This window comes from Macaca nemestrina, chromosome 1 (genome assembly GCF_043159975.1).
Source record: "Macaca nemestrina isolate mMacNem1 chromosome 1, mMacNem.hap1, whole genome shotgun sequence".
Classification (NCBI taxonomy): domain Eukaryota; kingdom Metazoa; phylum Chordata; class Mammalia; order Primates; family Cercopithecidae; genus Macaca; species Macaca nemestrina.
The window spans coordinates 56,760,521-56,785,828 of NC_092125.1; the positions used below are offsets into that span (position 1 = coordinate 56,760,521).

The 25,308-nt window shown below is 35.2% G+C and overlaps 1 protein-coding gene across 4 annotated transcripts in view; it reads left to right on the plus strand.

Annotated features, from left to right (window-relative positions):
• The window catches only part of LOC105484676 (protein tyrosine phosphatase receptor type C), a 123,169-nt gene that overhangs the window by 66,045 nt on the left and 31,816 nt on the right, over nucleotides 1–25,308 (plus strand). For all 4 annotated transcript variants that reach the window (XM_011746518.3, XM_011746519.3, XM_011746520.3 and 1 more), the window contains 9 exons: nucleotides 603–677; nucleotides 1,782–1,808; nucleotides 4,261–4,494; nucleotides 5,645–5,773; nucleotides 7,220–7,357; nucleotides 10,494–10,613; nucleotides 14,580–14,738; nucleotides 16,876–17,081; nucleotides 21,208–21,268. In XM_011746518.3, coding sequence (XP_011744820.2) covers nucleotides 603–677; nucleotides 1,782–1,808; nucleotides 4,261–4,494; nucleotides 5,645–5,773; nucleotides 7,220–7,357; nucleotides 10,494–10,613; nucleotides 14,580–14,738; nucleotides 16,876–17,081; nucleotides 21,208–21,268 — 1,149 coding nt within the window. The remainder of the gene's footprint in view (nucleotides 1–602; nucleotides 678–1,781; nucleotides 1,809–4,260; nucleotides 4,495–5,644; nucleotides 5,774–7,219; nucleotides 7,358–10,493; nucleotides 10,614–14,579; nucleotides 14,739–16,875; nucleotides 17,082–21,207; nucleotides 21,269–25,308) is intronic.

Here is a 25,308-nt window from a genome sequence, read left to right on the forward strand (position 1 = left end):
AAGAAACTTGCCAGTAAGCTTTTTCTGGGCGTATTTTATTTTATTATTAACATTACAAAAGTCCATGGCAAAGAAGAATCAATAATAGGCCTTAATGTCATATAGCTCTAGGATCAAATCCAGTTTCTTCAACTTCCTAGCTGATTATAGGGCAAATTACTAATACTTTCTGTATGTCAGATTTGCTTTGTGTAAAAATGGACATAATAACACTCCTTTCAAAATATTAATGTGATGACTGAATATGTAAAATCTGGTATGTAATAAATATTTTAAAAGAGTAATTGTGACCCTTATTAGAATCCAAATATGCAAAGCCGCGAATGAAAGGGAAATGAATAGTTTGAGGAAGATTGCACATCAACTAAGAATTATATCAAGGAATGAATAGTTTTCTCTCAATTTATACAATGTTCAGTTTAAATGACTTGAAATAAATCTTTGATTCACTTTATTATTTTTAAAACAAGCAAACGTCAAATCAAAAGAGGACTCACAGAGAAAAGATTCCATTAGGAAATTATCTTTGCTAAAGAGTTTTTCTTTTACCTTTCAATATAACAAACACATTAACTTTTATTCTTCTGTTCATTTTCTTGCAGATTCCTACCTTAATGCCTCTGAAACAACCACTCTGAGCCCTTCTGGAAGCACTGTCATTTCAACCCCAACAATAGGTGACGTTACCCTCAGTCACAGCCACACAATCCCCACGTGCCTGGTGATGTGCTCTCACAAGGGCCTTCTACCCACTCTACCTCAGGCTGCTTTCTTTAAGTTGCATTAAGTGTTTGAATCCTGAGGGTGATGGAACAGCAGGAAGACATTTCTCTGCTTAGCAGTGCAACAGCTGATGAGATCAGGATATAATTGTTACTGTCATAATCCATCAGAAAGCATGTGTGAGAAATAACCACATCTACTGGAACTTTTTCTCTCAGGGGTTTAGGTCTTAGTATGGGAAAGAACAGGCCCATCAAAGGGGCTGTCCATTGCAAGCAGTGAGCAGCATAGGGCTGGTTGCAGAGTTCCAGTTAAGCAGTGAGAGGGCATGGAGATAAAGGAAAGAGACATTGACGGGTGGCTACAGCAATACTGGTATGTGTGAATCAGCAAGTAAGCTGATCAGAGCTTACAAGCCCACCATTCTCTCCACATTCTTCCAACCCAGAATCGAGATGAGCAGAGATCTCTTAGCTTACACAAAGCACATGTCCTCCCAATTATTCACTGAAATGCATACACCCACACAAGACACTACTCGATCTGTTGAGAGAGCAACTTGTTACCCTGGATCTAGTAGATGTGCAAAGAGCTTACAAAAGCTAATCTAGAGAATGAAGCAGTCCTTGCCTTTTCTCTGACTTTTTTTTTTTTTTTTTTTTTTTGTAAACGAAAAGTATGAACTTCGTACTATGGGAATTATAATTATATAAATTGACATCGAGACTAATCAAACAAATGAAGACCTTTAAAATATTTTTGGCTGTGTGAATCTTCAGCCATGTTGCCATACTGCAATTAGATGTGTACCTAAAAGTCTTAATATTGCTAATTGCATTTATTGGGTATATTCATGAAAAAGTTTGTAGAATTAGCTCACTCCTTTATAATGCTTTAAGTTTTGAAATGAAAACCTGTACTAGGCAAATTCTTCATATTCTGTTAAATCTAACTGGATAGACTTTGTGAAGTAGAAGTACTGTAAATCCCCAAAATGACATGGCAGATAGTCTAAAGCAAAATTTTAGTAATTTACATTCTTTTTTCCTCCATTACAGCTACTACTACATCTAAGCCAACATGTGGTAAGTTTATTTACTTAAATATACCTCAGCATACCTCACTTTGGGATAGCACTTCAATTACATCTTTCTTTATTCCAAGCTTTCAGGACCCACTAGCAAGCTGAACTCACTGGCTCTAATTTCTCACCAATGACTAGTCTCAAATTTTAAGAGCTAGTATCTCTTAGTAGTAAGATGTTTTGATTTTATATTCAGACCTAGATTTGAGTACCAGGATGTGTACTCGCTACACAGGGACATAGAGTTGGGAATGATAAACACTGGGAAATACAAGAGCGATGATGGAGGGAGGAAGGCAAGGGTTGGAAAACTACCTATATTGGGAACTATGCCTACTTCCTGGGTGTCGAATTCAATTTTACTGCAAACCCCAGCATCATGCAATATACCTTTGTAACAAACTTGCACATATAACCCTGGAATCCAAAATAAGAGTTGAAAACTAAATTTTCCAGTTAGACAACTTTGGTAAAGCTACTTAATTTTAGTTTAGGTATTTGAAAAAAAATGAAATGACAGCAAATTTGTTGGTGCACAGGGGGAGGACAAGGATTCAGTGTGATGATAAATATAAAATGTGGATAATACCTTCAAAGCTTATCAAGAGGAAAAATCTCTCTCTCTTTCTCTCTCTTTGTGTCTTGCTTGTTAGGGGCTGGTTCAAAGCAGATACTTGAAAACAGTTTGTCTCTCTCTTTTTTTTTTTTTTTTCTCATTTTCTTCCTTGATTCTCAGTTGAAGCAAAGTGGTTCTTCATGATCAGGGCTTATTCCTCCATTCATTTCTAAGTCTCACCACTGGAGTCACTGCCTTCAGTAGCTTTCCGTACATTTAGTGCAAAGAGTGGCCTTCATATGTATGTTTAATTAATATTATCTTTTATAATCATGTTGTTACTCACCTCTCCTCCTCTCTTCTTGCATCATTGCCTCCTTATGTTCTTCACTTAAGTAATATGGAACCACTTGCAGTTTTCTTTCCTTCCTTCCTTCCTTCCTTCCTTCCTTCCTTCCTTCCTTCCTTCTTTCTTTCCTTTCTTCCCTCCCTCCCTCCCTCCTTCCCTCCTTCCTTCCTTCCTTCCTTCCTTCCTTCCTTCCTTCCTTCCTTCCTTCCTTCCTTCCTTCCTTCCTTCTTTTTCTTTTCTTTTCTTTTCTTTTCTTTTCTTTTTTTCTCACTCTGTTGCCTGGGCTGGAGTGCAGTGGTACAATCTCAGTTCACTGCAACCTCTGCCTCCCAGGTTCAAGTGATTCTCCTGCCTCAGCCTCCCAAGTAGCTGGGACTACAGGCACATGCCACTGAGCCCAGCTGATTTTTCTATTTTTAGTAGAGATGGGGTTTCACCATGTTGCCCACGCTGGTCTTGAACTCCTGACCTCAGGTGATCAACCCGCCTCAGCCTTCCAAAGTGCTAGGATTACAGGCATGAGTCACCCACTTACAGTTTTCTAAACATATACTGTTCCTTCCTGCCTCTGTGGCCACTCCTGCTCTTCCTCTACAATTGGAATTCTGCTCCAACCTCATTCCCCAAACCCCATGTCTATTTTTCTATTTCCTGTCCATATTTTAAAACACAAACTAAGTCACTTTCTCTGGAAATCCTGTCCCATACCTTCCAAATGGAACAGATCTCTCTCTTTTTAGTGCCACATTATTTCTGGCATAATCTTATTTTAGAGGTTTGTATGTCTCCTGCAATTCATGCACGTGTCTGCCTTCACATTGGAGGATACATTTCTAAAAGCTGATTATATCTAACTTGCCTTTGAATTCCTAGTGTTGGTGACCATGTCTTATGCATGACAAAGGCTTAATAATTTTTGGTGAATAACAATGAATTAATAAATTTATATTTGTTGTAAAGATATTTTTATCACTCAGCAGAAATTGTTGACACTAAAAAAAAAGGTGCTTTGGAGGTATATTATCAATCATAATTTTATCCAAGTTAAGGAATGAATGAGGGCTTCTGGTGTCTGAGTAATTACTGCTCCACATATATGAAGAGACAGATAGTTAATAACTACATTTTAGAAAACAAGAAAATTATAAAGCAAGAATAAATGTGTCAGATGCATCATTTATTTGTGCATCAAGTCAACAAGTAACTAGTGAGTTCCCATTAATGATAAATATTATGCATATTCCTAGATTTACAGTGATAATAAAAATAGACCAGACTTTGCTCTCATGGAAATTCCAAGTCCAGCTAGGAAGACAGACACTCATCTGGTAATCATTCAAATATAAATTTACAAGCTGGGGTTGTTGATAGGGCAGTAAAGCACAGAGAATTACGAGAAAAATGATAGGGAGGCATCTGATATGTTTCTTCCTTTTCATGTTTTTGGGGATATTTGGTTAGTTGATTTGATATTTTGGCATTTGCATGAATGTGGTTTTGTTTATTCTGGAAAAATAAGATAACACTCAATGTTCTATTTTCTTTTAGCTGAAAAATATGCAACCATCCCTGTGGATTACTTATATAACAACAAAACTAAATTATTTACAGCAAAGCTAAATGTTAATGAGAATGTGGAATGTACAAACAATAATCACACACACAATATTTGCACAAACAATGAGGTGCTTAATCTTCCAGAATGTAAAGAAATGATTGTTTTTGTATCTCATAATTCATGTACAGATCGTCATAAAGAATTAAAATTAGATGTGCCACCAGGTAAATATCAATTTATTTCTTTTCATAAATTTATAAAATCAGTACACTTTCGCGTGTGGTGTTCTCCACTGGTCACAGGAACTGGTCTGGTGAGAGAACAGGGCTGAGGAAAAGGAAGTCCCTTGGAAAAGAGTGGGTGAACTTTCTGCTTTCTTAACCAAGTAAAAATGATAGAGTCATATAAGCCTTCTGTTTATAATCATAAATCACCACTTCTACTTCTTTAACAGGGAGATGTTCATATATACTAAATATGATTTATCCTGCTAAGTGATTGTCTACAAGCTTTCTTTATTCTCCTCTACTTAACTGAAGTCATTAATTACATATGTACATATATTTATTCTGCTTTAAGTACACATTTATCTTAATTATATTAGGGAGAAACAGAAAGGATTTGATGTGTACGGGAAGAACAAATACATTCAAAAGAGGAAGGTTATGGTCATGTGAGGGAGATCAAGCTGGTTTTGTCAGCTAAGCTACTGCTGGGAAAGAGGAGGGGGTGACAGGCGTCGGGCAGACTCCAGGGAAGCATCTCTTAGCCAAAAGCATTCTGGAAAAGGGATTCCAGAGCTGTGTAATTAAAAAAAAAAAGTCATATCATTTAATAATTCGAGATTATTAATATATTAACATTTAAATATGTTAAAATCCATTTAATTTATTCATTTTCCCAAAATATTACTGAGATAAATTACTAATTAAACGCAGAAGGTAACAATACTTAAAAATGCATTTCCCGAGAAGGAAACCCCCAATACTCTTTATAATAATCATTCAATTCAAAGTAAAGAGTAAACAAAAATTGAAGATATAAACAAAAATACAAAACGGAATGAGTGTTTGTTTTAAAATGTGCAAAAGCTACAATTTTATCAATGTTTGCTTGCATTTCATTTTTTAATGTAGTATAACTTATAAATGAAACACTACCAAAATATATGGTGCTAAAAATAATAAAGTAAATAATTTAAAAAACACCAAATCCCTAGAGTTATTAGACTTTTCCCATAGCAATCTCAATACTTACCAAATTCTGTTATTAGCATAATTTCAGTGGCTTTAACTGACAAGTTAGGAATTAGTGAGGGCTTGGGGCACACATTATGAAATACTAATCAAATTTATTTCTGTATCTTCTTGACAGAGGTTGAAAAGTTTCGGTTAGATGATTGTACACCGGATGTAAAAGCAAATACCACTATTTGTTTAAAATGGAAAATTATTGAAACCTTTGCTTGTGATAAAAGTAAAATTACCTACAGATTTCAATGTGGTAAGAATATAACATTGACCAGAGAATTTTTTTTTTTTGTAGTACAATGTTGCTCTAGATATTATTTAATTTTACTCTCTGTCCTTTCTCTCTTCCTCTCTGCCTCTCTTTTCTCCCTCTGTTTGTCTTTTTTCTTTCTTGTCTTTTTCTTGGTCTCTGGTATATTTAGAGTCAAATAATTAAATTATTTATACCATTCAAACAAATTCACAAAATGAATATTTCTCATGAAAAATAAATATCTAAAAATTAAAAGTCAATTAATTTACAATAATTTTCTTGGCAATTATTATACACAGGCATTGTTGAAGAGATCATGAGATAAGGGTGTTATAAGAAAATAATAATACACGAACTCTGTTATGAAGGAAAACAAATACAAGATTGTATGGTTCAAGAGTTTACTTTTTCCATTCTGCATCAACAAAATTGATACACAAGTTCAAGAACACTTAAATAACAAGAAAGCAGAAAAAGAAGAGCAAGTGCATCTAGGGATATGTTTGGGTTTGAATTGAGACAACTAATAATTGAGATAGTATTTTTAAAGTGTATTTGAATTTAATGCGATGAACTCTCCCACCCTTTGACATAAAGCCATCTGCCAGGCCATAGCTGGCATGACAGATAGATGTGCACAGGTGTGCATGTGCATGCACGTACATCCACAGATACACACATAGAGGATGGAGCATTGCACTGGGTGTAATCATTACATAATCATCATCGTATAGATTCATGGCCATGAGGCAAGCGGATGAGGAAAGGAACAGCAAACATAAGACAGACCAATGATAATAAAATGTTTTCTCTAGAGAATCTGTTAGACAAAGACTAGCTGAGGTGCAATCTCAACTTTAAGTTATATTTGCTATATACAGATTGAGCATCCCTAATCTGAAAACCCAGAATCCAAAATGTTCTCAGAATTCAGTACTTTTTGAGTGCCAACATGATGTGGCTCAAACAAGTGAAAAATTTTACATGTGACCTAAAGTGACTGGTCATAGTCAAAATGCAGAAACACAACACAGAATTTAGTCAGCATCCCCAGAGAAAAATAAATGACCTCAAGCTATTCATATATGAGGTATATATGAAACATAAATGAATTTTGAATTTGAACTTGTGTCCTATCCCCAAGATATCTTATCATTTATATGCAAATATTCCAAAATCTGAAAAAAAAAAAAAAAAAAAAAACTAAATCCAAAACACTTCTGGTGCCAGGAATTTTGAATAAGGGAAACTCAGCCTGTATTTTCTTAAAAGTGGAATGTAGCAAAATTATTTTCAGGATCTTTTACTTTTATTATTTTGACAATCTCCATGGATGTTTCAATCTGATAAATATTAAATAGAGAATTATAAATGTGAAATTAGAAAATAAATGTGTGTGTGAAATATTGCATAGATATACTCATTTGAAATATTTCTTTATTTCAGGTAATAAAACATATAATAAGGAAGACATTAATTTAGAAAACCTTGAACCTGAATATGAGTATAAGTGTGACTCAGAAATACTCTATAAGGACCACAAGTATATTAATATAACCAAACTTATAAAAACAGATTTTGGGAGTGAGTATGTTACTTACATTTATATATAAAATTGCTTTCCTTTTCATGTTCTTATAATTCCTTGAGAATCATAGGAAATGAGTTGTCTTTTTATTGTTTTTGATACTTTTTAAGCATATGCTTTTTATTTCAACGAAGCTCAATTTATCTATTTTTACTTCTTTTGCTTATGCTTTTGGTGTCATATGTAAAAGTCCATTGCCAAGTCATGCAGATTTATCCATATGTTTTGTTCTAAAAATTTTATAGCATTAGCTCTTAAATTTAGCTCTGTTACCTACTTTGAGTTAATATTTGTATACGGGGTGAGGTAAGAGTCTAATTTCATTTTGTTGCTTATGGCCATCTAATTTTTTAGTGCCATTTGCTGAAAACACTATTTATTCTCCCATTGAATAGTCTTGCCATTCATATCAAAAATTAGTTGACCATAATGATGGGTTTATTTCTGAACTTTCAGATTTATTTTATAGATTTATATGTCATGCTTACACTGTCAATTACTGCTGCTTTGTAGTAAACTTTGAAATTGGAAACTGTAAGTTCCCCCAAATTGTTACTTTTTCTCAAGATTGTTTAGAATATCTAAGGGAACTTGGAATTCTGTATGAACTTTAGGATCAACTTTTCAATTTTTATGAAGAAGTCATCTGGGATTCTTTCGGGGGTTGCACTGAATCTGTAGATCAATTTGGGAAATATTGCCATCTTAACCATGTTAGTCTTCCAGTTCATGAACACAAGGTGTCTTCTTCTTTAATTTATTTTCAAAATGTTTTGTAGTTTTCAGTGCATTAGTCTTATAATTCTTTTGTTAAATTTATTTCTAGTTTAAGTTTATACCTGGTTATAATGCTGTTGTTTTCTTAATCACATTTTCAGATTTGTTACTAATGTACAAAAATACAATTGCTTTTTCTGTATTGATCTTGCAATCTGTCACATTACTGAACTTGTTTATTAACGATAATATTGAGAAATTTTTGACACAGCTTACTAATGTGATTCTAAGTTTTGTTTTGTTTTGTTTTGATTTGATTTTGAGACGGAGTCTCGCTCTGTCACCCTGACTGGAGTGCAGTGGGCGATCTCGGCTCACTGCAACCTTCGACTCCTGGGTTCAAGCAACTCTCTGCCTCGGCCTCCCAAGTAGCTGGGACTACAGGTGCCCGCCACCACACCCGGCTAATTTTCTGTATTTTTAGTAGAGACGAGGTTTCACCGTGTTAGCCAAGATGGTCTTGATCTCCTGACCTCGTGATCTGCCCACCTCGGCCTCCCAAAGTGCTGGAATTACAGGCATGAGCCACCATGCCTGGCCCGTGATTCTAAGTTTTATATAAAAAGGGTAGTTGAAGGCTAAAGAGGCTGCCTAAATCCATGTCTCCTTATAATCCTCCAAAATAATATATAGCTACAAGAAGAGCAAATAAAACTATGTAAAAACTATATCCTCAGCATAACTAGAAAATTTTAATATATTTTTATAAGTACCACAATTATTACATTCTTTATGAATCAGTGAAACAAAATAGAAATCCCAGAAAACTATGTTTTATATTTGAAAAAAGCACAAAAATCAGTGGGAGAAAAATAGTCTTTTCAACTAATGATACTGGTATCTCTGTAGAAAGAAAATGAACATCAGCTCTCACCTCTCAACAAACATAAAAATTAATTCAAAATGAATTCCAGACCTAAATACTAAAGCTATAATTATAAAAATTCTAATCAAAAGACATAGGAGAAAATGTGTGCCTTCAGCAAAGATTTCTTAGGGCACAAAAGCAAGAAACATAAAAATTTTTTGATGAATTGGAGTTCATCAAAATTTAACATTCCTGCTCTTTGGATGAAGCCATTAAGGAAATAAAAAAGTAATAAATCATTTGTAAAAATCAAAATTAAATTTTTCAACAACAGAAGTTTTTTCAGAACATATAGAGAGCTCTTTCAGCTGCAAAATAAGGAATAAAATAGCTCAATTGAAAATGGACAAACATTTTTAATATATACTTCACAAAAGAGGATATATAAGCGGTTAATAAACACATTAAATGATGCTCAACATCATTAGTTATCTGAGAAATGCAAATTAAAACAATACCGAGATGATAATACTATACATCCATTCAAATGACTAAACTTAAAAAGACAGATACTACTATTGGTTAGGATGTGCAGCCATGACCCAGGAATTTCACTACAGGTATTTACCAAAGAGGAAACATGACAAAGCAGATTCATTCATAGTAGCCAAAACCTGGAAACAGCCCAAATGTGTATTAACTGCTGAATCATAGGTAAAACATGGTATATCTTTACAATAACTACTGATAGATTTTTAAAAGGTAACTATGACACATGCAACTAAATGGATGAATCTTCAGAACATTACATTGAGTGCAATATGTTAGGTGTGAAAAAGTACTTACTGTTTAATTTTATTTACATGCAATGGGTAAAAAGACAAATTTAATCTGTAGTAACAGAAATTTGATCAGACGCTATGTGAGTCTGGTCAAAGGAACTGAGTTGACTGGGAAGTGTCACAGAAGGACATTTTGGGATCACAGAAATTTTCTTCATCCTGATTGTGGTGTTGGTTATGTGGATGTATACATTTGTTAAAACTCATTAAACTATACCTCAAATGGGTACATTTTAATGTCAATTTTACTTCATTCACTTTATTTAAACATTTATCAGTTTTTCTCAGTTTCAAATGACTAGTTACTGAAAGCAATGACAAGTGCTACTCAATGATTGCTACATTTATTAGTGCTGTGAATGCTAGGTTTTCAGCACAGCAAAACCTACAAATCTCCGGATTTGTAGGTAGTATCTGGGTAATAATATATATGAATAATGTGTATGAAAGGAAGAGGGGGTTCTCAGATATCTTCAAGTCAGTGGAATGCTTAGGTTTCACAATGCCAATCTGGTGTGACATTTACTTTGTTGAAGGAATTTACTCTAAAACAAATTAAATAAGCCCAGATGCATTTCTTTAAATTTTATTTTTAATTCATCATTTGTCAAAACATGGTTATCAATAATGCATGCTTATAATATGAAGAATGCTTTATCCAGGTCTTATTTTTCATATTACTTAACGTTCTTATTCTTTTAACAGTTCCAGGACAGCCTCAGAATGTTGTTTGTAGACATGAAGATGCACATCAAGGAGTAATTACCTGGAATCCCCCTCAAAGATCATTTCATAATTTTACTCTCTGTTATGTAAACAAGACAGGTAATCTGTGTAGAATTTAATTTCATCAGAAAAGAGAAATCAAGAATTTGAAAGTACTAGAAATTTTGATCGAGCCAGTGAGCCACGAAGCTCTCTGCTGAGAGACTGGATAGTCATAGTATACACCCAGATCTTAAAACTGCTTCCACTCATTCAAAGCTTTCCAGTCTCAGAAATGACTAAAATCTAGAACATTCTAAATATTGGCTTGTCTTTCTTGATCTTAGTTTAAATCTTTGTGCTGCAAAGCCTAGAGACAGAAAATCTCTGGATGACAATACTCATTTCGGTCTTGCAAGTATTATGTAAGTGATTTTAACCACTTTGAACTCATCATTCAGACTTCTAAACAAACCAACAAACAAGTAAACCCCTTGTAAAACTTGTTTCAGCTAATAATACAGACAAAATGTTGGGTGAATAAAAATGAGCATGGGCCCATGTAACCACTGAGACCAGGTTGGTATAATCTTGGGAGCATAGTTCTAAGTTTAGAATTAGACTTCTGCAGAAGTAATATATTAAAAAAACAAAAAAACAAAAAACAAGAAAGAAATGTGCTATGACTAGTTTACTCATGAAATGTTCAAATGATGTGCTATTTAAGAGAACAAATATCTTCTGGACAATTTAAAGGATCTAAAATGTTTGTAGAAAATAACATCAGTGGAGTATCTCAGAGCATCATCCTCAATGCCTGGGATAACCCTTTCTCTATTCTTTTATCCATAGGTTAAAATAGGAGTGAAGGGCCGGGCGCGGTGGCTCACGCCTGTAATCCCAGCACTTTGGGAGGCCGAGGCGGGCGGATCACAAGGTCAGGAGATCGAGACCACGGTGAAACCCCGTCTCTACTAAAAATTACAAAAAATTAGCCGGGCGCGGTTGTGGGCGCCTGTAGTCCCAGCTACTCGGGAGGCTGAGGCAGGAGAATGGCGTGAACCCGGGAGGCGGAGCTTGCAGTGAGCCGAGATCGCGCCACTGCACTCCAGCCTGGGCTGGGCAACAGAGCCAGACTCCGTCTCAAAAAAAAAAAAAAAAAAAAAAAAAAAATAGGAGTGAAGTGAACCTCTTACAGAATTCTGTCACTCTGTGCTGTGGGGAAGGAACCAGACATAAATTTCAAAACTTGAAAAGTGAAAGACTATTTTTCTTCATTATATTATTTTATATTTTAATGGCCTTTTTTTCTTTTTGCTAGTGTCCTTAGGTCTTAATAATCAGACTACTAAAGCAAAGTTAGATATGCATGTAGTTTTCAAATTAACATTCAAAGGCCAAGGAAAAGAAATATATATAACATATTTGAGGTTACGGTAAATTTAAAAGTTAAGTCTATGGGGAAGAAAAAATGGAAATTCCAGGAAGATAAAACAACAGAGGTACTGTCTGCCTCATTGGACACCTCTTTTACGAACACTTTGTGTAGCTTCTATGAGAACACATTGTTCGTTTTTTTTTCTCTTCTCTGAATCTTCTATTCACTCTCCCTTGCTGCATTCTTCAATGTCTACACTCTCTCTGCTAGAGAGTATTGTCGATGTCAGAGTATATGGTAGACATTTTATGCGTCTATGGCTCTTTAAATTTTACACAGTTTTTTTTTAAAACTGTATTTCCACTGTATTTGCATAATTAGGGTAAAAAGGATGTAATGAGTTAGTAGCAGTCATTGAATTTTGCTTTGTTTGCTGGCAACTAGCATGGGTCCTTCTTATTGGGCAACTAAATAGTGTTACTCAAATTTAATAGCTGTCCGCATAGAACACTTAAACGGGATTGAATGGCTGAGAAGGGGAGGCTAGATGATATCAGGCTGTGTGTTTTCTTTTCTCCAAAGCCACCGATTGGTGACTGAATGCAGCTTTGGACCATGCCCTGACACTGCATAAAGGGCTCTTTGGAGCCAGCTCTACTCTAAACAGCCTGCTCTGCTTTTGTTTTCTTCTTCATCTCAAACATACACCTCTCTCCCCTCCCGTGTTACCTAAAGCAAAGAGAGTTGATAGGATTATAGTATTGTTAAGGCAATTTAACTTTTCTCACCATTTTAAATAAAAGTACTATTAAAAATCCACAGGAAGAAAGTCTATGAAATTTGCAGTTTGTATTACTTTTTAATCAGATATTAAATTTCACTTCATTACTTCACAATTTAATTTTTTCAGTGTCTCTAAAAGAGAGGGATTAAAAGAGGACAAAAAATGCAATTGACATTAATTTAGTTTTCTTCATTTAGCAGCTATTTTTTATTATGTATTATTTAAAGATTTTATCAACTATTTTAATAACTCAGTGGAGATGTGCACACATATCTTCATAGTTCATATGATGAAACTGAGGTTAACAGAAAATGTGATAGATGTTCAAGTTCAGTAGCTTGATCTGTTTTCTTTTTGCTCCTGTGTTTGTTTGTTTGTTTGTTTGTTTGAGACGGAGTCTTGCTGTCGCCCAGACTGGAGTGCAGTGGCGCCTCTCGGCTCACTGCAAGCTCAGCCTCCCAGGTTCACGCCATTCTCCTGCCTCAGCCTACGGAGTAGCTGGGACTACAGGCGCCCGCTCCTATGCCCGGCTAATTTTTTTGTATTTTTAGTAGAGACGGAGTTTCACTGTGTTAGCCAGGATGGTCTTGATCTCCTAACCTCATGATCCGCCCGCCTTGGCCTCCCAAGTGTGTTTGTTTGTTTTTTCTCACATTTTTAGCATAAAATATTTTGGAGAACTGCAGTTTTATCTCATTAACTTAATGAGGGCAAGTGACAGTGAAGCTTCTTGGTAATTGGATAATTGGGGAAGAGACCTTTTGTGCTTTGATTGGATTTAAAGGATTATTTTTCAAAAGTTATTGAAAGCAATAGGCACCTTTCAAGACCACCATGATGTCGCTGGAAGTTATTTTGTGTAATGCCTTTTATTTTTTAAAGAAAAAAAATAGAACAAATTGCTTAATCTCTCTGTGGCTCAGTTTTGTCATCTGTAAAATCAGATGATACTGAGTGCCAGATAATAGTTGCAGTGATGGTTAAATTAATTATTTCATGTATACCCCTTGAAACAGTGCTTGGCACATACAGTGAGTTATTGTTTTTTAAAATCATTATTGATATTATATTATTATTATCACTGTAACTGCTCTCCAGAAACATGTTGTCACTCTAATCATCCTCTTTCCTGATGTCACTTGGCTACTCAAAAATAGCAGCAGCTGGTGATTTTTTTACTTAACAAGTGCTAACTCTTCTGCTTGAGTGTGAAAACACACTTAGACACTGTCCTACTTCTCATATGCCTCCCCAGCCAGAGCTGTTGTCCTGATCAGGTTTGTCCCTAAACTCAAAAACATTCCTTCTTTTGTCTGTAAGGTTTTCTTTTCTCCCTTACACGTACTCAGTTCCACTTACCTTTCAATGAACAGCTTAATTCCACTTCCAGCATGAAACTTCCTCATTCTCACAACTCCCATTAATTACTCTAGTGTTCAAATTACTATGATAGAATCAACCTAATGACTGATGATCAAATGGATTCTGCATGTAACATTCAAAACAGTAGCTAATACTGATCGATGTTCAAAGTTTGGAGATTACATATCAGAAAAGGTTTTCCAAAAAAGAATCACTCTGAAACATGCAACTCAAGACTTATAGTGTTCACTGGGGGCTGTGTTTTCTCAGAAAAAAAAGAGATCATCTTTACAAATGAGTCTGAACTCATTAAATATTTTATGTACCAAATTAATGATATAAAACCATAATTTTTCAATATTTAATTTTACCAATGATAACTGAATTTCTTCAATACACTGGCTGATAATTGTAGGTACTTTTGAGTATCAAGGATGTACTTATTTTTCAATCACTCAATAGTTTGAAGTCCACTTGGAACAATATGATGTAGAGACCAAATTAGATATGTGGTAGTACTGACTTTTAATGACTTACTAAATTTTTTCACGTTTTTCCTCAGCAAAAAAATGCCTCAGTCTGGATAAACACCTGACAACATATCATTTGCAAAATTTGAAACCTTATACAAACTATAGTTTATCATTACATGCCTACATCATTGCAAAAGTGCAACGTAATGGAACTGCTGCAACATGTAATTTCACAACTGAAAGTGCACGTAAGTTATATGTTTTAATGCTTCTTTCCATAAATGGTAAAAAGCAAGGCATTGAGAGGTGACAACGTGCTAGCAGCCCTCCCTCTTGGGGCATCCTCTGCCTCGGCATCCACTCTGGCAGTGCTTCAAGAGTCCTTCAGCCCACCACTGCACTGTGGGAGCCCCTCTCTGGGCTGGCTGAGGCCGGAGCCAGCTCCCTCTGCTTGCGGGGGCTTGCAGGGAGGTGTGGAAGGAGAGGTGCCGGTGGGAATGGGGGCTGTGCATGGCGCTCACAGGCCAGCGGCTCACAGGTCAGTGCTAGTTTCGGGTGGGTGCGGGCTCCACGGCCCCACACTTGGAGCGGCCAGCTGGCAAGTCCCGCCCAGGGCAGTGAGGGGTTTAGCACCCGGACCAGCAGCTGCGGAGGTTGCACCAGGTTCCCCAGCACTTCTGCCCCACATTCACCTCGCTTGAACTGTCCTGGGTCTAGTGTGACTTGGAAAACCTTTATGTCTATCTAAGGAATTGTAAATACACCAATCAGCACACTGTGTCTAGCTCAAGGTTTGGAAAATAGACCAATAAGCTCTCCTTAACATGGACCAATCAGCAGGATGTGGGTGGGGTCAGATAAGGGAATAAAAGCAGACTGCCTGAGCCAGCCAGCGGCAACCTGTTCTGGTCCCCTTCCACACTGTGGAAGCTTTGTTATTTGGCTCTTTGCAATAAATCTTGCTGCCGCTCACTCTTTGGGTCCATGCCATCTTTATGAGCTGTAACGCTTACCGGGAAGATCTGCAGCGTCACTCCTGAGGCCAGTACGAACCCACCAGAAGGAAGAAACTCAGAACACTCCCAACATCAGAAGGAACAAACTCCAGACACACCATCTATAAGAACTGTAATACTGTGAGGGTCCGCAGCTTCATTCTTGAAGTCAGCCAAACCAAGAACCCACCAATTCCGGACACAGTATGAACTTACGAGCCTACAATATTTCTATCTTTATTCTAGCTAAAACATTTACCTGGCACATTTGTTAATATCTAGGGCTTATAAACATGTAAAATCAAAAAATTCAGAAAACCGTTATCCTGGATTCTCTCTCTTCTTCAGATGTAGTCATAGAATTTTAAGAACAAAGCATAAAAGCATCTTAACTGGCGTCAGTTTGTAAAATTTCAAGCAGTTAACTACCTAACCAACTTAGATTAAAACATTCACTGTTTGCTGTTGTCTTTACTATCTGGAAATATTAATTGTAATCAGAAACCTAGCAGTGTCTCATAAAGCATTAGCCTACTGACCTCTGTTCACCTGATAAAACATTTCATAAAATATAATATGTTATTAACATTTTCTTCTCTTCATTACCCTCAACTACTTACTATTTTATTTTATGTCACGTTATCCATTTAAGATTTCCTTTCAATGGCGTTTGGCTCTTGCCACTAGTATAATCTCTCCATAGTTTCCAGGCCGAAAGCTAGATCTGCTAACCTCCATCGAGGACAGGGAAGAAGAAATGCCCTGTTTTAAGGCAGCATCTATAGCTCCAGAGACCCTAACGAGCTCTGTATTTGTGAAGAAATGTGCTGTTTGCGGCTGAATGTGAAACACTTTTAAGGTCATTTAGGTTTTGGTTTGAAAGTTCAGATCCTGGAGCTCTATGCATTTGTTGTTTTCTTGAGTTTCTATATCACAGAAAATGCAGACAATTTGTTTCTATTCCTGAAGAACCCATCTAGGAGTTTACCAGGATAACATTAGCACTGTAGGAAAGGAGGGTCTGGATTGTATAATAGGCCTTAGAGGTTTCCCAATCAACAACATTTTTCCTCTCCTCTCACAAAACTCCCTCTCTTCCCCACTCCCCTCCCTTTTTCTCTATTCTTTAATTCTACACACTCTCCTTCAGGGATTGCAATAACTCACATGGCTTCATGTACAACCTATATGCTAATACTTACCAAATAAATAAGTGATTTATTTTTCAGGGTTTCTATATTGCTTTTTAATTTATGTACTATCATAACTTTCTCATTTATAATCCCCAAGCTAACACTTAAAATACTTTATACTGTATCCAAGTATTGTCAAATAATTTACATATGCCTCTATTAAATTATTAATGACAAATCTTTCTTCATTTTAATAGCTCCAAGCCAGGTCCAGAACGTGATTGTCTCCATATCAGGTAATAGTATGCGTGTCAAGTGTGAGGCTCCCGGGGACGTTAATGGCCCCATTGGACTTTACCATCTGGAAGTCGAAGCTGGAAATACTCTAGTTAGAAATCTGTCACAATCTAAGTGCAATTTCTCTGTAAACAATCTTCAGTATTCAACATACTACAATCTTAAGGTAAAAGTATGCTCTCTACATTACTATAGTACCAACATACATGATAATGATTGATTCATAGTACTTGAATAACTTTAAGATCACTGTTCACATGAGATTGAGAAGCTCTGATGTTAATGGAATCATACTTAAAAAGTCTCAATTTTTTGACTTGAAAATTTTTATTCCTATAACTAAAGTCAGTGGTGTAAAGCAAATGTTTCATTGGAATATTTTAGAACTTCAATATGACTTAATTATAGTTAAATTATTGCTTCTGTGTTAAGAAGCACAACACTTTATGCACAACAGATTATTACTTTACCAAATCTACCTTTTCTTTACTTTGGCTTTCTGTCTTTATTAATGTGGAATTTTTCACTTGCAAAATTTCACACGTACCTTGAGATTAGAAAATATTTGAAATAAATCCTAGAAAATACTAGTGAGCATACAGAATTTAAAATACTCATTATCTCACTGTCTACTGATCATATTTTGTACATATATTTTCATAGTATACACATTTCTATGCATTTAACACATGTATTATCAACATTCAGAATACAGTTTGGTAAACTGTATTTTTAATACATCATTATATCATGCACACCTTTCTATGTTAAATATTTAACTACTGTGTAGTATTTAATGACCAAAATATTCTATGTATGGCTTCATCATATTCTATTAACTATAACTATGTTGGTCTCTAATATAAACAACATTCAAATAACACACTTATTGGTAAAGCAAAATTTTTGAATATGTCTTTAATAATTTGTTTCATAAATTCCTAATAATGCATTTATTGGGTTAGAAGGAATGTATACGTATTTTGGGATTTTTTGGATATGTAACTTTTTTTTTCTATAAAATTTACCAAATTGTCCTTGTGTATCAGTGCATGAAATGACTGCTTCTTGAGAAGTTCACCAACACTGAATATGCCTTTCTTTTTCTTTATTTGGAGGTTGAAATATGGTATGAAATATATTTGGGGGTTGAAATATGGTAAAAAACTTTATTTTAATGAAGTTTCTTTACTTATTGTTCTGTGTGTTATTCTTTACCTCTTTTATCCAGTTTTCTCTGGAGAAATGCTTTGAATATTAGTGATAGTAAACTCTTTGTCACATGCGTAATAAATGTTGTTATCGGTTTATAATTTGCCTTTTAATTTTCTTCACAGCACTTTAAGTCTTACATAATTTCCCTTTTTATTTTTAAACAAATGTATCTGTCACTTTTATTCCTGTTAAATAGAAATTTCCATAGTTAACTTTTTAATATGATGTTGACAAATGACTCCATATTCTTTTTTTGTTTTGTTTTGTTGTTGTGTTTTTTTGTTGTTGTTGTTTTTTGTTTTGAGATGGAGTCTTGCTCTGTTGCCCAGGCTGGAGTGTGGTGGTGCGATCTCAGTTCACTGCAACCTCTGCCTCCTGGGTTCAAGTCATTCTTCTGCCTCAGCCTCCCGAGTAGCTGGAATTACAGGCACCTGCCACCACACCCGGCAAATTTTTGTATTTTTAGTAGAGATGGGGTTTCACCATGTTGGCCTGGATGGTCTGGAACTCCTGACCTCAAGTAATCCACCTGCTTCAGCCTCCCAAATTGTTGGGATTACAAGCGTGAGCCACTGTGCCCGGCCCATATTCTTTATCACTTAAAGAAATGTTTTTTTTTATTTATAAACTTTTTGGTTTTGTTTTTGAACTGGAAATGTCGGTTAGATTTTATCGATTTTTATGGCATTATGATAGATGATGCCATAGTTGTGATGGCCTGGTGTGATTTGTTTATATGATGCAAAACCATTGTCACATTCTAAGAGAAAAACCCCTGCTCTGTCATTGTGTGCTACTCTCTCAGAGTATTATTGAAATCAAGTCTATTATTTTATTGTCTTTATTAGTAGATATTCAAAAAGGAGATCATTCAGTGAGTAGAGATGTTGTTGACATAGGCGTTGGATGACATCATTCTTATTAAATTTGGTATAAAGGTTACACTGATCTGATAAACATATTGCTTATATGTTCCTGTTTTTCTATATCATATAACTTTTTAAAAATTTTTATTATTATTTTTTCGAGACAGAGTCTCACTTTGTCACCCAGACTGGAGTGTAGTGGCGTGATCTCAGCTCACTGCAACCTCCGTCTCCCAGGTTCAAGCGATTCTCCTGCCTCAGCCTCCCAAGTAGCTGGGATTACGGGCATGCACCACCATACTCGGCTAATTTTTGTATTTTTAGTAGAGACGGGGGTTCACCATGTTGGCCAGGCTGACCTGGAACACCTGATCTTAAGTGATCTGCCCACCTTACCTCCCAAAGTGCTGGGATTACAGGCGTGAGCCACTGTGCGAAGCCTATACTCTATAACTTTAAATAGTATAGGAGTGATTTGTTCCTGAAAAATTTGTTTTCATTCCTTTCATGCAGAGAAATTCTTTACGACTCTTTTATATTTTCTTTCAATAGGATTAGTCTTTTCAGATATTTTAATCTTTTTGAGTGAGTGTGCCATATATACTTTTTTCAAAGAATAGTCAGTGTAGAGAAAATATTTTGTTATTGTCACATCATCACATATTATGCTTCATTTCCCACTGCTTCCCCAGTGTCCATTAAGCTCCAGGTGCACTGGTTTCTCTGTATTTTCTAAGAGGCATCTAGGTGTTACTCTCTCTAGCTACCTCACTCCATGCTCTTCCCACTTCCTAGAATATGCCTCTCCCATTCTTCAAATCTTATAAGTTATTCTGGAAAAATATAGGTTTACATCATATTAAAATAGAACCTTAACATTCAAACTAGGAGATACTCAGTTTCGAATTCTCTTCCCCTACTCTTCAAAAGACTGTCTTTTGTTTTCTTTGTTATACTTGCCGTATCTTCTTTTTATGCTTATTTCTGTCTCCACTATCATGTTTTGTGTTTACACCTTCATGAGAGAGCAGTCATTTCAGCTTTTTCACCATTGTGATCTCTGGTTAACAAATTAATGAAGTCGATTTATTATTATTACTTTTCTTTTCCACAGATTTATTTTGATGTTCTTCAGGTGACTTTCGGATTAAAACTGTTTTCATCCTTGTAATTTTTTTTTCATTTTTATAAACTAAAGGAAAAAAAAGGCTATGGATTGTACTTTGATTGACTGTATCTCATGTCCATATTGTTTATCACTAATTTCTGAAGGCCTTCACATGATATGTAATCAATGATTCTTAAAGTAAAACATTTTGATTATTGATGATTTCTAATGAGTCTGCAGTTATAACTTGGAGGAGTTTTTAATATATCCATTATTTAAGAGGGATTTTCTACATTTCTGGGGCTTTAATTTCTTGTTGCTATTAATTATTAATTTGTAAAAGTTAATTGGCTTTTACAATTTCTGCCTTTTTGGATTTGTAGAATAATTTTTACAGCTCAGTGTATGATATTTATGAATATTCTGTGAATATTGAGTAAATTATATATTCTCCATAGGATAAAAGCTTAGATATATATTTGTCAGATTTATTATATTTATCATTATTCTCTTTGAATGATATTATTCAAATATATTTTACTTAAATTTTTTTGGTCAAAGATTTTACTTCTCTTTGGCTCCTTTCAGTTTCCCTGTATATGTAAATTGTTTTCACTTTATTTGCATTACTTTTTATGAGACACAGGTGTTTATGATCCTTATGCCTATGTAGTAAATTTTTTAAGGGCCATTAAAAAAGTATGTGCGTTTTATGTATAATTCTAGTAAACAGCATATGGTTGAATTTCCTTTTTAAATGAAATATTAGCCTATTAATAGTGAATTTTAACTTTTAGTTATGAACATTTTGATGTATTGGATTTTATTTCTTCATCCAGTTTCATTTTTTAAATAACTATTTAATAATTGTTTAATAACTATTAATATTATTATTGCTAAGTGAGATAAGATATCTTTTTGTCTTTCAAATATATTTGACAACATACCGACATAACCTTGAAGTTTAACTTTAAAGCAAATCAGCATACTTTTAATGTAAATACACAGCATGGTGTGAAAAATAATATATATGTTTTACATTATAATATAATGTAGAAATAATTAGAAAACTAACTATTTTATTTTTTGTTACTGAAATTCAGGCCTATTATCACAATGGAAAATATTCTGGAGAACCAATTATTTTACGTGAATCAACATCTTGTAAGTTATCACTGGGCTATTTATTATATATATTAAGATATATATAAATGCTTATTTTACACTTATAATCACATTTGATTGTTAAATGCTTCAATTATGTCTTTTCCATAAATATGATATTTTTAATTGTCAGTAAAACCATATATATATAGGCTAAATATATTAAAATACAATATCTTAAATTCAAGTTAGGAGATCCAATTATTAAAGGATTGTTGAATTTATAAGAGGATTTATATACCCAAACTATTAAATTATGATTATGTTTATGAAATATCATTATGTTAGTAACATTTTTTGCATACTATTTTAGATTATCTGTTTATTTTATTGTCTCTTTAGCATATGCTTAGCAGAAGTGGGCCTTTGATATGAGTCTGTCTTGATTTACCTAATGGAAGCTATGATAAGCCCTCCCTAATAACAATATAGTTATGTAAATGTTTATCATTGATATTTAAAATATTTTAATCAAAGTAAAGGTGTACATGAAAAAATTACTTATGATTAAATTTCATTATAATAATGAAAATAACAGCTGCATGTTACTTTCCCCACCCACGATTCTGTTTGCCAGGCAACCACTTTTAACCATTTCTACTTTTGGGTCTCCTTATAGTTTCCTTCATATTTATATATACACGCACACACACACATATATATACACACACACATATATATACACATATATACATATATACACATATATACATATATATGTAAAAGCAATATTGTATACTGCTCTTTCTAGAGTTACTAACATTACCAATTGATCTGAGCCTTTGGAGGAAGGAGACCTAGTATGCTATTTTGGGCTTTTTCTACCGGTTAACATTGTAAATAGAATTATTTAAACTGTATGTACTTTGTTGTCAGCAACTTCTAGGTCTTTCTATCTTTGCCACTTCTAGGTCTTCCTCTCTTACATACATATGCATGTGCACAGTCACTGATATGAATGCAAAGTCAAAAGAGAAAATATAAAAACAGCTTATTTTCCAAACTGCTTTACTAAGCCCTCTGTAAAGTTGTAGTTCTTTCTGCTCAGATTTATGAAACAAAACCTCTTTGTGTTAAATGTCAAAAAAAAAAAATCCAGCAATATAGCTTTGATTTTATCTCCACATTACCTTTTTCTTTTATAATATCTTTATAATAAAAATGACTTCATGGAATCTTTCCTATTAAATTGTAAATAATTTATAGCGGTCATAGACTCAGCTGAACATCTCACACTCACATCTTAATAGGCCAGATCTGGAACTATTTCACTTGGAAAGACACAGGACAGAAAGCACAGCATGCTAGCAAGGGAGCCTGGCAGTGGGAATCCTTGCAGCAGGAACCCTTGCAGCAGTGCACGCAGTAATCCAGCCACTTTTCTTATGACACTCTCAAAGACAACTGAGATATGAGAGAATGAGACCACATGTGTAGGTGTAGGAGCTGCATTCCAAAAGGAATCGTATTTCTTATACTATTTCCATGGGCATAGCTTCCAGACATGCCGACAGGGGAGGGTGTGCTCAGTTATGAGCGAGCACTGCACTCAGGGAAACACAAAGCTAGTACTTCCCATGAGGACAATAGAGTTCATATATAGCACTCCCTGTTCAGGCGTAATTTAGCAATCAAGGGTCATTTTGCCATTAGCAATGTTGTCTGGTAACCAGCTAATATTCCACTTTTATCAGGTTTCCAGGTCAATGGAGCCAAAAAATTAGCCCACATCCTTTTTCCACAAAGGAGACAACATTGTATTCACTCTCCGCTCACAATATCATTACCCTAAGAGATAAATAATATAGTTACTTTGAAAATAGTGATATCTATTCCAGGAAAGGACTTGGGTTGTGAATTGCTAGGGTACAGCTACTAGAGATGTGTTGTTGGGATTCCTCAGCGTAACATTCCACCACCCGTATTTTGATGTCATTGTCAATTGAACTCCTGGGGACCCTTTCTTCTTCTTCTGATCTGGACTCTCACACCCCATCTTAAAATATTCCTCCATCAGTTTTCTGGTTTAGATTTGCTGTATCACACTTTTTTTTTTCCTTCTGATTTCACTAACATATACACTCTAGTATAAGAAAAAAGTATTCCAATTCTCTCATACATAAAAATATCTTTATTCTACTCTGGCACTTGTTCAGTGTATCGAGTAGATATAAAATTCTAAGCTAAAAATTTTAGAATTTAAAAATTATTTCTGTCTTATTTTCCTGAATCCAATTTTACTTTCTAATTTCATCCTGATTCTCCCTCTCCCTCTCTCTCTCTCTCTATATATATATATATACATACACACACACACATATATATTATATATATATACACACACACACACACATATTTATTTATTTATTTATTTATTTATTTATTTATTTATTTTTTTATTTTTTTGAGACGGAGTCTTGCTGTGTCACCCAGGCTGGAGTGCAATGGCCAGATCTCGGCTCACTGCAAGCTCCGCCTCCCGGGTTCACGCCATTCTCCTGCCTCAGCCTCCCGAGTAGCTGGGACTACAGGCACCCGCCACCTCGCCCGGCTAGGTTTTTTTTTTTTTTGTATTTTTTATTAGAGACGGGGTTTCACCGTGTTAGCCAGGATGGTCTCGATCTCCTGACCTCATGATCCGCCCGTCTCGGCCTCCCAAAGTGCTGGGATTACAGGCTTGAGCCACCACGCCCGGCCTATTTATTTATTTATTTTGGTCTGTTTTCAGGTTTTCCCCCCCTGGAAATATTAGGTTTCTCTGTTTATTCTTGGTCTTACCTGAATTTTTTGTTTGTTTGTTTTGCTTTGTTTTTTGTTTTTAGAGGGAGTTTTGCTCCATTCTTGTTGCCCAGGCTGGAGTGCAGTGGCACAATCTTGGCTCGCTGCAACCTCTGCCTCCTGGGTTCAAGTGATGCTCCTGCTTCAGCTTCCCAAGTAGCTGGGATTACAGGCATTCACCACCATGCCTGGCTAATTTTTGTATTTTCAGTAGAGATGGGATTTCAACATGTTGGTCAGGCTAGTCTTGAACTCTTGATCTCAAATGATCCTCCTGCCTTGGCCTCCCAAAGTGCTGGGATTACAGGTGTGAATCCGGCCCTGAATCTTTTTCATCCATTTTTCTGGATGCTATTGACCTTTGTAACCTGAAGATTTATGTATCTGATAATTCTTTGCTGCATTTTCTTCCCATAGTCTTTTGTCAAGTCTATTAGTCATAGAACTCATAAGTCGACTTATTATTTTGGCGTTCCCCTTTGGTGTTGCTGGTTTCCTTAAGAGCTTGGTTCTTATTGGTAGTCTAGTCATAGTCACAGTGAGACAAAAGGAAAGGTTGATCAGATGTTCTGTGGTCCTTAGAAGATCTTGATGACTGAGGAGATTTCCTATGATATTGTTGATTTATTTTTTTCTGATATCATTCATTATCACCAACAATCAATTAATCTGCAGAAATTAATCTCCAGAATCACCCTACTCCTTGTCATAGGGTAAAGTGGTTCTTCTCACAGTAGGACGGGAAGATAGGTGTCCAACTATTGCATATGTGGACAATTACAGTGTCCTCCTAATTTTAGTCCTGCACCTCATCCCTTCTCTGTACTGGGTCTGACTTTATTCTGAGTCTCTCACTGCTTTCATTTAATTTTCCTTCTGTCTTCTCCTCCCTGGTAGTATTTTTTCAAGAAGATATTTTTTTTTGTTGTTGTTGTTGTTGTTGTTGTTGTTGTAAATAGACATTTGACTTCCATGTTCTGACCCATGTTTCACATTTACTGCATATGTCACTTTCAAACCTGAGACTCAGGCATTCTGAGCAAATGGAATCTGTTCCTTTGATTTAGGCTGTGGCCTCCTTTCCTTTGTTTTCTACCTTCTACAACTTGTTGAAATTGCTCTACCTCTAATTTCCCTTCTCTCATTTTCTCTGTCATTATAGATCTACGACATTTTCAGTTCTTTAATATTGGCAGAGTTCCTGGAAAGAAGGGGGAAACACATGTGTGCTTAGAATGCAAGCTTATCTGAAGACTGGCTAT